At 38.9% G+C, this 16,260-nt stretch overlaps 1 protein-coding gene across 1 annotated transcript; it reads right to left on the bottom strand.

Annotated features, from left to right (window-relative positions):
- Window positions 1-14,615: 14,615 nt before the first annotated feature.
- LOC147347370 (putative olfactory receptor 2W6) lies at window positions 14,616-15,446 on the bottom strand. The gene is given in 1 exon segment (XM_086369811.1): window positions 14,616-15,446. A coding segment is annotated over 1 exon segment (816 nt). The 5' UTR covers window positions 15,432-15,446.
- Window positions 15,447-16,260: the final 814 nt, after the last annotated feature.

The following is a 16,260-nucleotide window of genomic DNA, read 5'->3' on the forward strand; positions in this document are numbered from 1 at the left end:
TATGTAAGACAGAGAAAGAGATGAACATTGTGTTATTGACTCTATTGTATTTTTTAATTGCACATTATTTCAAACCTCCACTCCTAGTCCTAGGTTTTCTCACCAGTGAATAGGAGTGTTACCTGGGTTAGTGTAGGAATGAGGCTTGACCTTGTAATCTTCTGTTATGGGCTTTATGACTTGAAGGACCTTTTAACTTATAGGGTATTGACTAATTCTAGGAAGAGGTATGAAGGTATGAATCTTGATGGGAGGTGTGCTATGAATTCTGCCAACATCAGTTGGAGATTTTTCCCATAAAGAAGGTAGTAGCTGATTTTATTTGGGACAAATGAACAGTGCTTCCAAAATCAGTTCCAATCCTGTCAGAGACCAACAAATAAAAGATGTCTAACAAGCATTTAATTCACCTGATTGATTACTTTGATGACAAGTATCCATTTCTAGAACTGTTTTCCCCTTTTGAGAAAAAGAAATGTGGGCATGATACTTCTCTTAGAAATCTCAGCCTAATAAATGGATAGGGTGGAGGTAAGAGTCTATATCTCTTTATAGGCCTAAGCTAAAGGAAATAAGTTCAGAGATAGGAATCTCTTGGGGTTCATTGGAGATCCCTACTGTGTGAAATTTTTCAGTTCTCTCAGTCAGGGGCTGTTTTATTGTAGTGAGGCTGAGCACCCAGAGTGTGGCTCCAGATCAGTTAGGACTAGAAGAGATTCATCCTCAATCAGGAATAATGTTTCTCTGAGATAATGTTTAAGGGGACTTCCCTGGTGGCTCAGTCGGTCAAGATTCTGCCTACAATACAGGAGACATGAGTTTGATACCTGAATTAAGACGGTCCCATGGAGAAGGAAATGGCAGCCCACTCCAGTATTCTTGCTTGGGAAATCCCATGGACAGATGAGCCTGGTGGGCTACATCCATGGGGTCACAAGAGTTGGACATGACTTCGTGACTAAAGGATTGGGAAGAGCATCTAAAGTTCCTCAGAACACTGTCTTTGAGAACTGGGAGGACTTTGGAAAGGTGGGTAGAGGTCTAAAGTTTGCAAAAGTATTGAATAGCAGAAAGTAGGAGGGTTTAGTTTCACTTAGGAGGCATCGTTTACTGTAATTAAGAATTTTGCTCATCTTCCTTATAGTTGACTCATCTAGAGTGTGAAAAAGCTGCTTTGCCAGATTAACTAAATCTGGATTGGACACAGTTTCTTACTCTATCCTGGTCCCCTTTTGACAAGATGGGAGAGTCTCAGTTCAGCCTATTAATAAACATAGAGTTAAGAACTACCTGAGCAGAATGAACATCTGAAGGAATATCAGAATTTTCAATAAAAATGATTTGAAGACCATTATAATATTCATGACCATGTTCATCAGATTTTTGTGTGCAAACCTGCTCCCATCAACAATATTGAAAAAGCCAATCATTTGATGAAGCTGCCTAGCATTTGCCCAAGCCTGAGTATATAAATTAGTGGACTGGTCTCCCAGTTGTAATTCTAGAAACCTTTTGGAATTTTCCCAATTAGTGAGTTTTCATTCAGTGCTAGGCCTGGCCTTCACTGCATAAAAACTAACTGATACTAAGTCAGAGAACTCAGATTGATAGATTTGAATGACTTTATTAAATTCCTCAGCAAATCTGTGAGAATATTTGGTTTCTTTGGGAAAATCCTTGACTTCAGCTCAAATTTGAGGTCTAGTCCTTGGAATATAGGAAACTGTTTAGCTTCTGGACCCTCAGAAGGCTTACGTTTAAAGGGACAGGTTCTGATAATTCAGAGGAAAGGGGAGTGGGGAGAGTTTCCAAGAGAAGGGGAAGTTTTGGTGAGAGAATTATCGTGGGGAACTTGAGGATATAGTAAAGGAACAGGTATCATAAAAGGTAAAGAAGAAAATGATGTCAAAAGTAGAGCTTGAGACAAAGAAGCCAAGCAAGAAAAGCCTGAGCCTTCAGGAGCCATTTTATCTTTCCTTAATCATTTCTTTGCCTTGGTTAATTTTAAAATCTTATTTTGCAAAGGGGTAATTTTAGACTGCAGATTTGAGGGAAGCATCAAAATATCAGTTAAAGTAACTATTTCATTCAGTTCTGGAAATTTACTGTGGTATCATAGCCCAATTCAGTTTTGAGGAAACTAAGTTTAGGGATTTCAAAAGTCCCCCATAATGACCATTGACATTCCAAATTGCCTTTGTTCATGTCTGTCCATTTAGCTACAAATGAGAAGAAGGAAAGGCCATAGTTGGGCTAGAGTCCCTGCTCAGTTGAGTTCAGTCACTCAGTCGTGTCTGACTCTGTGATCCCCATGGACTATACCACACCAGGCTTTCCTGTCCATCACCAACTCCCAGAGCTTGCTCAAACTCATGTACATTTTCTGTGATGCCATCCAACGATCTCATCCTCTGTTTCTCTCTTCTCCTCCCATCTTCAATCTTTCCCAGTATCAGGGTCTTTTCAAATGAGTCTGTTCTTCACATCAGGTGACCAAAGTACTGGAGTTTCAGCTTTGGCATCAGTCCTTCCAATGAATATTCAGGACTGATTTTCTTTAGGATGGATTGGTTGATCTCCTTGCAGTCCAAGGGACTCTCAAGAGTCTTCTCCAACACTATAGTTCAAAAGCATCAATTCTTTGCCACTCAGCCTTCCTTATAGTCCAGCTCTCACATCGGTAATGACTACTGGAAAAACTGTAGCTTTGACTAGATGAACATTTGTCAGCAAAGTAATGTCTCTGCTTTTTAATATGCTGCCTAGGTTTGTCATAGCTTTTCTTCTAAGGAGCAGGCATCTTTTAATTTCATGGATACAGTCATCATCTGCAGTGATTTTGGAGCCCAAGAAAATAGTCTCTACTGTTTCCATTGTTTCCCCATCTACTTGCCATGAAGTGATAGGAGTGGATGCCATGATCTTAGTTTTTTGCATGTACAGTTTTAAGCCAGCTTTGCATTTTCCTCTTTCACTTTCATCAAGGGGCTCGTTAGTTCTTCTTCGCTTACTGCCTTAAGGGTGGTGTCATCTGCCTATTGGAGATTACTGATATTTCTCAAGGCAATCTTGATTCCAGCTTGTGCTTCATCCAGCTCAGCATTTCGCATAATATACTCTGCATAGAAGTTAAATACGCAGGGTGACAATATGCTGCCTTGATATACTCCTTTCCCAATTTGGAACCAGTCCATTGTTCCATGTCCAGTTCTAACTGTTGCTTCTTGACCTGCATACAGATTTCTCAGGAGGCAGGTCAGGTGGTCTGGTATTCCCATCTTTTTCAGAATTTTCCACAGTTTGTTGTCATCCACACAGTCAAAGGCTTTGGCATGGTCAATAAAGCAGAAGTAGATGGTTTTCTGGAACTCTCTTACTTTTTCCATGATCCAGTGGATGTTGGCAATTTGATCTCTGGTTCCTCGGCCTTTTCTAAATCCAGCTTGAACATCTGGAAGTTCACAGTTCACATACTGTTGAAGCCTGGCTTGGTGAATTTTGAGGATTATTTTACTACTGTGTGAGATAAGTGCAATTGTGCAGTAGTTTGAGCATTCTTTGGCATTGCGTTTCTTTGGGATTGGAATGAAAACTGACCTTTTCCAGTCCTGTGACCACTGCTGAGTTTTCCAAATTTGCTGGCATATTGAGTTCAGCACTTTCACAGCATCATCTTTTAGGATTTGAAATAACTCAACTGGAATTCCATCACCTCCACTAACTTTGTTCATAGCGATGCTTCCTAAGGCCCGCTTGACTTTGCATTCCAGGATATCTGGCTCCAGGTGAGTGAGTGATCATATTGTCATGATTATCTGGGTTGTGAAGGTCTTTTTTGTATAGTTCTTCTGTGTATTCTTGCCACCTCTTCTTAATATCTTCTGCTTCTGTTAGGTCTATACCATTTCTGTCTTTTATTGTGCCCATCTTTGCATGAAATGTTCCCTTAGTGTCACTAATTTTCTTGAAGAGATCTCTAGTCTTTTCCATTCTATTGTTTTCCTCTATTTCTTTGCACTGATCACTGAGGAAGGCTTTCTTATCTGTCCTTGCTCTTCTTTGGAACTCTGCATTCAAATGAGTATATCTTTCCTTTTCTCCTTTGCCTTTCACTTCTCTTCTTTTCTCAGCTGTTTGTAAGGTTTCCTCAGACAGCCATTTTGCTTTTTTGCATTTCTTTTTCTGGGGGATGCTCTTGATCCCTGTTTCCTGTACAATGTCATGAACCTCCATCCATAGTTCTTCAGGCACTCTGTCTATCAGATCTAATCCATTGAATCTATCTGTCACTTCCACTGTATAATCATGCTGCTGCTGCTGCTAAGTCGCTTCAGTCGTGTCCGACTCTGTGCGACCCCACAGACGGCAGCCCGCCAGGCTCCCCTGTCCCTGGGATTCTCCAGGCAAGAACCTGGAGTGGGTTGCCATTTCCTTCTCCAATACAAGAAAGTGAAAAGTGAAAGTGAAGTCACGCAGTCGTGTACGACTCTTCTTCTTCGCAACCCCATGGACTGCAGCCTACCAGGCTCCTAAGTCCATAGGATTTTCCAGGCAAGAGTACTGGAGTGGGGTGCCATTGCCTTCTCTGTATAATCATGAGGGATTTGATTTAGGTCATACATGAATGGTCTAGTGGTTTTCCCTACTTTCTTCAATTTAAGTCTGAATTTGGCAATAAGGAGTTCATGGTCTGAGACACAGTCAGTTCCTGGTCTTGTTTTTCTGACTGTATAGAGCTTCTCCATCTTTGGCTGCAAAGAACATAATCAATCTGATTTCAGTATTGACCCTCTGGTGACGTGCATGTGTAGAGTCTTCTCTTGTGTTGTTGGAAGAGGGTGTTTGCTATGACCAGTGAATTCTCTTGGCAAAACACTATTAGCCTTTGCCCTGTTTCATTCTGTAGTCCAAGGCCAAACTTGCCTGTTACTCCAGGTGTTTCTTGACTTCCTACTTTTGCATTTCAGTCCCCTATAATGAAAAGGACATCTTTTTGGGGTATTAGTTTGGATGTTAGTAAATCATCTCTAGGCTACTTCTATCTTCCCATGTGGTGCTAGTAAACAACATGCCTGCCAATGCAGGAGACATAAGAGATGCACTTTCAATCCCTGGATCAGGAAAATCCCCTGGAAAAGGACATGGCAACCCACTCCAATATTCTTGCCTGGAGAATCCCATGGACCCAGGGAAGTCTGGTGTGCTGCAGCCCACAGGGTCGCAGAGTCAGACACGACTGAACTGACTTAGCTCACATGCATTAGGTTACTTATAAGACCTAATATAATGCACATACTATATAAATAGTTGGGCAGCAAATTTAAGTTTGCTTCTTGGAATTTTACATAATTTTTTTTCCAAATATTTTCCATCCTCAGATGCAGAACCAACAGATTAGAAGGAGCAATTATATAAGCCAAAGTCACCAGTACAAATTTTATTCATCCCAAAGTTGTCTACCTTGTTAACACTACCTTAAATTATTTTACTACTATTTTGTTGATATAATGATGTGAATTTAATGATAGGAATGTAAGTTTTGAATTATTATTCAATATGAATTTTAACTTTGCTCCCTTATTCTACAGCTCTCAGGACGTGTTAATGAAAGCTTTTGCTATGCCTGTTGCTATACAAATGTCAATAAAACGAGGTCCGAGATACAGATATAAGTATCAATGTGAAAAAAACGCTCAAATCTTCAAGAGAAAAGACAAGTTTCTTAACATCAATTTAGCATGCTTCCATGTGTTTACATAATCCAATATAATAGTCTATTGTCAGTATTCATGTGTACAAAAATTACCTAGAAGAATACAGAGGCATTAAAGTTGTAACTCTGAAGAATAGGAAAGGGGAGAGTGTAAATCAGACTTTAATATTTAACTTTACTTCTGCTCATTGTATTTTTAATAAAGTATTATAATACCTATCTTAATAAAAATTATTATGTATTATATAGTAACTTTAAATATCTTACTTGTACTCTGCTTTTTACTATAAGGATCAGTATTTCTTTAGACTTTAATACCATAAGAAAACAAACCTGATATAAATATAGTCTTTACCTCTTAGTAGATCCTTGGTTAACGATCTGGATTACGGTTCTACCCGGAGATTTTCTAAAGGCTGGAGTATGGGAGTGTTGGGCACCTGCTGGTAAAGTTTTAAAAAGTTGCCTGATTATAAGAATTTTGAAAATCAAGACCAATGTGTACCTAAGGATATTTCAATTTATGCTGCTGCTGCTGCTGAGTCGCATCAGTCGTGTCCGACTCTGTGCGACCCCATAGATGGCAGCCCACCAGGCTCCTCTGTCCCTGAGATTCTCCAGGCAAGAATACTGGAGTGGGTTGCCATTTCCTTCTCCAGTGCATGAAAGTGAAAAGTGAAAGTGAAGTCGCTCAGTTGTGTCTGACTCTTAGCGACCCCATGGACTGTAGCCTACCAGGCTCTTCCGTCCATGGGATTTCTCAGGCAAGAGTACTGGAGTGGGGTGCCATTGCCTTCTCCATTTCAATTTATACTGCCTAGTTAAATATAAACCATTATCACCTGCTTTCCTATACACCAGTGACATTGCAACTACTTCATGACTGAGATTCAAGAATTCATAATGGGGAGGTTCAACAAAGTCTTAAAAAATTTTAAAGCTTTTGCTATGGAAAGAGTTTCCAGATAAGAAAGACAAAGGTTGTAATCCCCATCTTGCCACTAAGTCACAACTGGGCAAGATAACAGCTTTGGAAAGCAATTTAATCTTCTGAAACATTGGAATTTACATTCCAAAACTGCTTTCCATTTATATTTCATTTCATTTACATTTATGTTTCTCAAGAAATTACCACGCCTCTGTGAATGTATAAAGTTCTAAATACTTCTTGCTGGAGCATAAGAATACATAATAATTTATTATTAAATTATTATATAATTTTTTTCATACAACATTGTAAGTTAGTTTAGACCAGAGATAGAAGTTTTATTTGCATTTCACGAGAGATTAATTTGGGCAGAAATTTGAGTTAGAAAGCTCAGAGAGGTCATTTTCTCAAGTTAGTACATACATAAAATCACTGCAGATGGTGATTGCAGCCATGAAATTAAAAGACGCTTACTCCTTGGAAGGAAAGTTATGACCAACCTAGACAGCATATAAAAAAGCAGAGACATTACTTTACCGACAAAGTTCAGTCCAGTCAAGACTATGGTTTTTCCAGTGGTCATGTATGGATGTGAGAGTTGGACTGTGAAGAAAGCTGAGCACAGAAGAATTGATGCTTTTGAACTGTGGTGTTGGAGAAGACTCTTGAGAGTCCCTTGGACTGCAAGGGGATCCAATCAGTCCATCCTAAAGGAGATCAGTCCTGGGTGTTTTTTTTTTTTTTTTTTTTTACTTTTAAATTTTATTTTATTTTTAAACTTTACATAATTGTATTAGTTTTGCCAAATATCAAAATGAATCCATCACCGGTATACATGTGCTCCCCATCCTGAACCCTCCTCCCTCCCCATACCATCCCTCTGGGTCGTCCCAGTGCACTAGCCCCAAGCATCCAGTATCGTGCATTGAACCTGGACTGGCATCTCGTTTCATACATGATATCTTACATGTTTCAATGCCATTCTCCAAAATCTTCCCACCCTCTCCCTCTCCCACAGAGTCCATAAGACTGTTCCATACATCAGTGTCTCTTTTGCTGTCTCGTACACAGGGTTATTGTTATCATCTTTCTAAATTCCATATATATGCGTTAGTATACTGTATTGGTGTTTTTCCTTCTGGCTTACTTCACTCTGTATAATAGGCTCCAGTTTCATCCACCTCATTAGAACTGATTCAAATGAATTCTTTTTAATGGCTGAGTAATACTCCATTGTGTATATGTACCACAGGACTGATGCTAAAGCTGAAACTCCAATACTTTGGCCACCTGATGCAAAGAGTTGACTCATTGGAAAAGACCCTGATGCTGGGAGGGATTGGGGGCAGGAAGAGAAGGGGATGACAGAGGATGAGATGGCTGGATGGTGTCACTGACTCGATGGACTTGAGTTTGGGTAAACTCCGGGAGTGGGTGATGGACAGGGAGGCCTGGCGTGCTGCAGTTCATGGGGTCGCTAAGAGTCGGACACGACTGAGAGACTGAATTGAACTGAACTGAACAGACTGAAGATTAGAATACAAGACTGTTCTACTCTAAAATTTTAATTTTCAGTAGAGATAACAAATATATGCAAAGTAGTGTTATAAACAAATAATGAAATTAAGAGGTTGAGTCAAATTTTTCTAAAATATAATGCTAAAACACTTCATAAGCTGAGCGCTCAGAATACCCAAATTTCAATGTGTTTTACAGAATCATTTTTAGAAAAGTGTTCTACATACCTTCATTTTAAGCACTGGCAATAGGATGATTTGTGTGTCTGTATGTGTCCAAGAACCTTTGAATTCTAATAGCACTAATTAGAAGCATGGGGAGTTAACAGCCTCTTCATAAGCTATTCAGTTATAAAATGGATATGATTAAGTTTGTTCAATCCTTTGTTGCAGTCTTTAAGTGGCAAATTATGAGCTCTCCATTCTGGATTAACTCAGAAAATAGAAGAATAGGAATAAAATCTTTCAGTCAATCAGAATAGATTTTTCCAGCATCTCATTACAAAGTATTATGGTAGTAACTGCTATTTTCAGAATTTTCCTCACCAGATTTGCAAAATAAATGAGGATAGGAAACTTTTTCTGTTAATGTTGGTGTGTGCTCTGGCTTAAGGGAAAGCAGCAATTCTCCTATGTTTAATGGTAATTGACCATGATATCCAATGGGAGGAGACAGGGAGGAGCTAGCTCTCCATGAAGTGGTATTTCGTTTTTAGCTTAGATTTACTCCACAATACCCTTTCTCTAGAGACTGTCTCAACTTTTTCCAAGACAAAAAAGAATGACGATAGAGATTAAAATGCTTTATCAAATGTTTGGATTTTGTGCTATCAAATTGGGAGTTAGTTTATTTTTTTTTTTGTAAGCTAAGTTAGTGAAGTCACATAGAAAAGAAAACTGAAATTCTGTCTGAGGTCAATTTCTATATAGTAAACCATAGAAATATTTTTATTACCTATATTTACATAAAGAAGTTTTATTTATTATATCCAAATGTTTGTATCATTTTTTTTCATAGATTCTTATTTAGTATCTGGCATTTCTAGGCTTAGTTAAGAAGCTCTCTTTGGTTTAATCTAGTTTCCTAGATTTGGGGTCAGGGCAACATTTTAAAAATGATTCATATTTTTCTAGTCTCTTCTTTCCAGGATTTATTCTTATATGTTGTGCTATGAGGTTCCAAAAGAATTTTTCGTATGAGTAGACACATGAAAAACATCTGTAATTATGAGAAAAGCTAGTATCTACAATACAAAAAGTTTTTACAATGTCTAAGAAAAAATACAAATAACACAGTCGAAAAATGTCAAATAATATGAACATACAACTCAGAACAGCAAATCTGTATGAGATTTTATATTTCCAAATAATCAGAGAAATATATTAAAGTAATTATGATGATCACTTACTAGACTGAAAAAAAAATGTAACCAGCAGTAACTCCCAGTCTTAACTTTGCTGAAGGAAAATGGCTACTCTCAGAAATTGCTGAAGGAAAATGGCTACTCTCAGAAATTCTGACTCTCAGAAAGTGTCACTAGATTTTTAGAAATAAATAGGACAGTTAATATCCATCAACCTATCTATCGCATTCACGAAAATTTATCCTATGGATTAAATTAACAGTATATAAAGACAGAGGATGAGATGGCTGGATGGCATCACTGACTCGATGGACGTGAGTTTGAGTGAACTCCGGGAGTTGGTGATGGACAGGGAGGCCTGGCGTGCTGCGATTCATGGGGTCGCAAAGAGTCGTACACGACTGAGAGACTGAACTGAACTGAACTGAAAGACACAGGAACAGGGAGTTTTATTGTAACAATGTTTGAAACAGCCAAAGACAGAGAAAAACTTACTCCCTCGAAGAATTGCCTGAATAATAATCTACACCAGTGATTTCCCAGCAATATTACTGAGTAAGAAAATAAACATGCAAGAAAGATTAGATGACATAATCTTTCAAAAAGAAAAGTTATTTTGGCTGTGCTGCTCTTTGTTGCTGCCACAAGCTTTTCTCTAGTTGGGGAGAACAGGGGCTACTCTTTTGCGGTGCACGGGCTTCTCCCTACGGTGACTTCTCTTGTTGTAGAGCACGGGTTCTAGAGCACAGGCTTCACTAGTGGTAGGGTGGACTCAGGAGTTGCAGCTCCGGGGCTTTAGAGTAGAGGCTCAATAGTTGTGGTGCATGGGTTTAGTGGCTCTGCAGCATGTGGGATCCTCCCGGATCAGGGATCCAACCCGTCTCCTGAATTGGCAGGAGATTTCTTTACCACTGAGCCTCCAGGCAAGTCCTCAGCATAATCTTAAGTATATAAAAAATGACTGAAATGCTCTAAATATGATTTTAGATATTATATGCCTATATAGGATTATATGCGGAGAAGGCAATGGCACCCCACTCCAGTACTCTTGCCTGGAAAATCCTATGGACTTAGGAGCCTGGTAGGCTGCAGTCCATGGAGTCACGAAGAGTCAGACACGACTGAGTGACTTCACTTTCACTTTTCACTTTCATGCCTTGGAGAAGGAAATGGCAACCCGCTCCAGTGTTCTTGCCTGGAGAATCCCAGGGATGGGGGAGCCTGGTGGGCTCCCATCTATGAGGTCACACAGAGTTGGACACGACTGAAGCGACTTAGCAGCAGCAGCAGCAGCAGCAGCATAGGATTATATGAGAATGAAGAAAATAAAGAGAGACACTTATTAGACGCTTAACATGGACAATCCATAGGGAATAGAGGCTGATATCTGTGGAAGAAGGAAAGCTCTCAAGTAAAACAAGAAAAGGAAAACAAATTAAGATTTAATCCCCCTCAAAATGTATAATAACTCAGGACTTCACAAACCAGTAACAGAGCTCACATCCGAGTGGGCATGAAGGTGAGATTAGTCAGAGGAAAAATGCTCATTTTAGTGTAGAAATTCCTTTTTTGTTTTCACAAATTCTTATAATGAGTAATTTAAAGGAAATAGTAGTTTAAAAAGAAAATAGAAGACCAAACAAATTAGAAAATATGAATATAGACAAGTCTTTAGTTTGCTGAACAGACGAAGATAAATAAACCAAAAAATGTCAGTAGTCTTTAAAATAAAAAAATTAAAAATAATGCCCAGCTAACAAGGACCTGGAAATGGGAAAGAATCTGCAGAGTTTAATAATAATAGCAATAATATCTCATTGGTGCTCAACAACCTTTAACCTCAACAACACCCTTTAAAATAGCCACACTTTTATCTTCATTTTGTTGATGTGGAAACTGAGACATAGAGAAGTTAAAACTTTTTAAAATTCACAGAGTATTTTAGAAAACTGGAGATACACTATGAAATGGGTATTGAATTTTATCAAATGATTTGACTGAATGTATAGGTTTTCTTTCCAATTTAAAAAAATTGACATATATCACTGATTTTCAAATGTTATATCACTCTATTCCTGTGATAAACCCTACATGTTGACAATATTTTATACTTTCTATGTAACACTAGATTAAATTTGCTAATGACTGTTTAGGATTTTTGTATGTGTTTTCATGAGCCATCTATCTGTAATTTTCCTTTCTTGTAATGTCTTTGTCAGATTTGTTACCCAAATTATGTGACCTTATAAAATGAGTCATAAAATTGTATCAGTTATCTATTTTCAGAATTACTGTGTAAGAAATCACCACAAAATCCCAGGGCATACAAAAATAACAAGATGAAAAGTGATCTGATAATCTGATTAATAAGCATTTATTGTCTTCTCATGGCTTTTAATTTAAAATCACAGTGAGTATAAACATGTATATATATATACACACACATACACAAGCATATGTATAATATTTATTTCTCTTGGAGGAAGTTTAAGCACCGTAGCTAAGAGAAAAACAATGTGCACAATGAATGAATCTTGATGTTCATTTCTACTTGCTCTATGTGAGAGATCAGTCTATAAAGCACAGTTTAGTGAAAGGAAGAATCTATAGAGGATGAAAATGAAACATTTCTATTTTTATTACAGAGAAATTCTGTTATTCCTAGGAGATAGCAGAACAATTAGAATACAGTTGATTATTCCTACTTCATATGTAAATAAGTAAACTAAGTAAACTTTTAAAACTACATTATAAATTAAGTACAAGGTGACTCTGGACCATCATAATGTAATTAAGGACACAGTGAAGTTTTCCCTTTGAGATATGACACTCAATATTCCTTATAATCTATAATAGTGATTCTAAATTTTCCTGAGAAGAGTGCTGTGAAAATTGTTACTTATAGGGGAAAAAAGGGAAAATTTGAAAAGTATTAGGTGAGAATTCCATAGGGAGCTTCCAAAATCGATATATTCATAGAGATTTGTACTCTGTATCTTGATTTCTTGCCTCCACTTCAAGATATTATTGACTCTAGAGTAATGCATATCTAAATAGTATACAGATGAGATAAAAAATTAATTTTTATCATTGTTCAATAGGGGTTGATTCTAAAAGGATATTTTATCTATACCCTTAGTCATGAAGATCTCCTGGAGAAGGGCATGGCAGCCCACTCCTGTATTCTTGCCTGGAGAATCCCATGGACAGAGGAGCCTGGCAGGTTGCAGTACATTGGGTTGCACAGAGATGGACATGACTGAAGTGACATAGCATGCATGCAACATATAGTATATTTTCATGGCAATAGGACACATACTATAAGTTGTTTTCAGTGAAAGACATGAGAAATGCTAAATCAGGAATATTTATATTCAGTACATGGCAGCATTAATAAAGTCCTTAGTAAATATCATCATGGCTTAGTATCACCTTTCACTTAGTTTATAAATTAGGAAGAATCAATTATATTCTGATTTTTCTACTTCTTATGGGAATAATAAAAATGAAATCTGCAACTCATTTTTATAAGCCATAATTAATCTAAAATAAAAACTAATCTATTTGGACAAAGTATAAGAGTTAGTGCTCAAAATAGGAAAATATTCACTTTATGTCTAAAAATGATATGCTTTGAGAAAAATTTATTAGCTATTTGGCATTTTTCTAGGGCCTCTAGGTGAATCTAAGCTTTCTTAAATATTTTTGGGTGGGCTTAAATGAGAACTTGCTAAACCCATGCTTTATCCAGTTCCTAATGATAACACTGGCCATGCTCCCAAATTTTGGAACCTTAAGCACTTTTCATGAAATTCTAACATCATGTATGTTTTCCTAGGTTATGAGATGGGATTTATCTGATTGACAACATTTCAAGTCTGAAGAAACATGCTTGCCTTTAAGGGTGAAATATATTTTCCTTACAACTGGTGAAAGTGAAAGTGAAGTTGCTCAGTCGTGTCTGACTCTCTGCGACCTCATGGACTGTAGCCTACCAGGCTCCTCTGTCCATGGGGTTTCCTAGGCAAGAGTTCTGGGGTGGTTTGCCATTTCCTTCTCCAGGGGATCTTCCCATCCTAGGGATCGATCCCAGGTCTCCCACATTGTAGGCAGATGCTTTACCGTCTGAGCCACCAGGGAAGAGGTACTGCAATTATTAATGTAACTGTGAAACATTCAGCATCCAGAAAATACCCAATCATAAATATCCCAACAGTTCCCCAGAGTTCATCTTATTGTGGCATTTCGCACTATAAAAGCACACTTGAAATTTCTAGGAATTTTTCTTCACTAATTCTAAGTTCATTCTTTTCACATATATTGAGGACCTGAAAGTGAAAATTAAGTCACTCTGTTCAACTCTTTGCTACCCTATGGGCTGTAGTCTGCCAGACTCCTCCACCCTTGGAAGCAAGAATACTGGAGTGGGTTGCTATTTTCTTCTCCAGGGGATCTTCCCAACCCAGGAATTGAACTAAGGTCTCCTGCATTGCAGGCAGATTCTTTACCATCTGAGCCACCAGGGAATCCCATGTAGTGAAGTTGCTCAGTCGTGTCTGATTCTTTGTGACCCCATGGACTGTAGCCTAACAGGCTTCTCCATCCATGGGATTTTCCAGGCAAGAATACTGGAGTGGGTTGCCATTTCCTTCTCCAGATCTTCCCGACCCAGGGATTGAACCCGGGTCTCCCGCATTATAGGCAGACGCTTTACCGTCTGAGCCACCAGGGAAGTCCCAGGGAATCCCATAATGAAGACTTATTCAGTACAAATCATTGTGTTGGAAGCTGAAATAGGTACAAAAATGCCTGGTGTCTACATTCATGGCTAGTATTTTGCAAATGTAGGTCACTGTCTGATCCTGTATTGGAGACCTCCTAGTGATGAATCCTTGACTTAGAAGGACTTGAGAGAAATACAAGTGATGGTCAGCTAAGGAATTTGCACTTTCTCAACCTAGCCAAACCATTGAATTCCCGCATCTCATTAAGTCCCTTCTCAGTCTGTAATGTCAGAACACTCCTTTATTTGCTAGGTCTGACAGTGTATATAGAAGGTGGATCAAAAGACAGTCCCCAGATTTGATGACTTTTTACTCTACTTCTGCCTCTCCCTTCCCTAGTACCTTCTTCATGGCCTCTTTAACATCTTTGTTTCTCAGTGTATAGATTAGGGGGTTAACACTGGGAGTGACTATTGTGTAGAAAAGAGTAAGGAACTTGCCCTGGTCCTGGGAATAAGTGTTTGCTGGCTGGAGGTACATGTATATAATCGTACCATAGAAGAGAGAGACAACAATGAGGTGGGAGCTACAGGTGTTGAAGGCTTTCTTTCGCCCGGCAGCTGACTTGATCCTTAGCACGGCTCGTGCAATATAACCATAAGAGACAAGGATGAGGATGAGTGGTGCCAGGATGATAAAGATTGCCAAGGCAAATGCCAGTGCCTCAAGGGTCATGGTATCTACACAGGCCATGCCAATTAGTGCTGGCATCTCACAGAGAAAGTGGTCCACCCGCCGGTGCCCACAGCGAGGTAGCATCAACATCTAGGGTGCCATTATGAGAGAATTGCCAAAGCCACTCAACCATGCCACTGAAGCCAGCTGCCCACAGAGACTCGGGTGCATGATAACAGTGTAGTGCAGGGGTTTGCAGACTGCAGCGTAGCGGTCGTATGCCATGACAGCCAGGAGAACACACTCCACCCCTCCCAGAGCCAGGACGAAGTACAGCTGGATGGCACAGCCCAGATAACTGATGGTCTTATCTACACCCCTAAGGTTGTAGAGCATCTGAGGGATGGAACCTGTGGTGAAGCACACATCTAGGAATGAGAGGTTGGCCAGAAAGAAATACACGGGTGTGTGCAGCCGGGAATCCACAACTGAAAGCAAGATGATGGTCATGTTGCCAAGAAGAGATAAAAAGTGAGGACAACCACAAAGAGGATCAGCTCTAGGTGGGGACAATCAGAGGAGCCCACCAGGATGAAGCCTTGAAAAGTACTTGTGTTGTATTGTCTGAAATGGAAGTGAGAGTCAATTCCTAGGTAGGTTGATAAGAGAAGTCCAGGGTCCCAGAGGAGGAGAGAGGGATCTGAAATTCTCAAGGAGGAGGAAAGGACAGAGCTGGTGATTGCGCAACAAAACAATTCGTCTTTCTCAAAGATATGCTCTTCCTTAAACTGAGTACCAATGATTATATAACAACAATGTATCCTGCTTGAGGACATGTTTCTCCTTCTTGAGAACCTTCTAACTAATCTTATCATTTAAATGTTGTGGGAGTGGGTCTGGTGAGACCTTTCTACTGTTAGTTCTAATCTTGTTAATTTTAAGATTTATGTTGTGGGAATGGGTCTGATAAAAATATATAAGTCCTTGATAAGATTAGCAAGTGGGGCACCCTCCGTCCACTGTCTGATGTCTATGTCAGAAGCTTTCTCTGTAAGTTTTTCACTTTAATAAAACTCTGCTGCACAAAAGTTCTTGAGTGATCAAGCCTGGTTCCTGGTCCTGAAGCTAAATCTTCTTCAGAGATCACAAATCTGACATTGTTCACTGTAAGCTACCTGAAGTATAGCCAAATATAACAATGAGGAATAAGAGAATTTTCCAAGAAGAATATTTTAACTAAGCCTTTATTATTTTAGCATTATTTTTGTTGTTGTTCAGTCAGTAAGTCATGTCTGACTCTTTGCAACTCCATGAACTACAGCATGCCAGGCTTCTCTGT

This window comes from Bos grunniens, chromosome 23 (assembly GCF_055505025.1).
Source record: "Bos grunniens cultivar Pamir isolate PY7600 chromosome 23, Bosgru_T2T1.0, whole genome shotgun sequence".
NCBI lineage: Eukaryota > Metazoa > Chordata > Mammalia > Artiodactyla > Bovidae > Bos > Bos grunniens.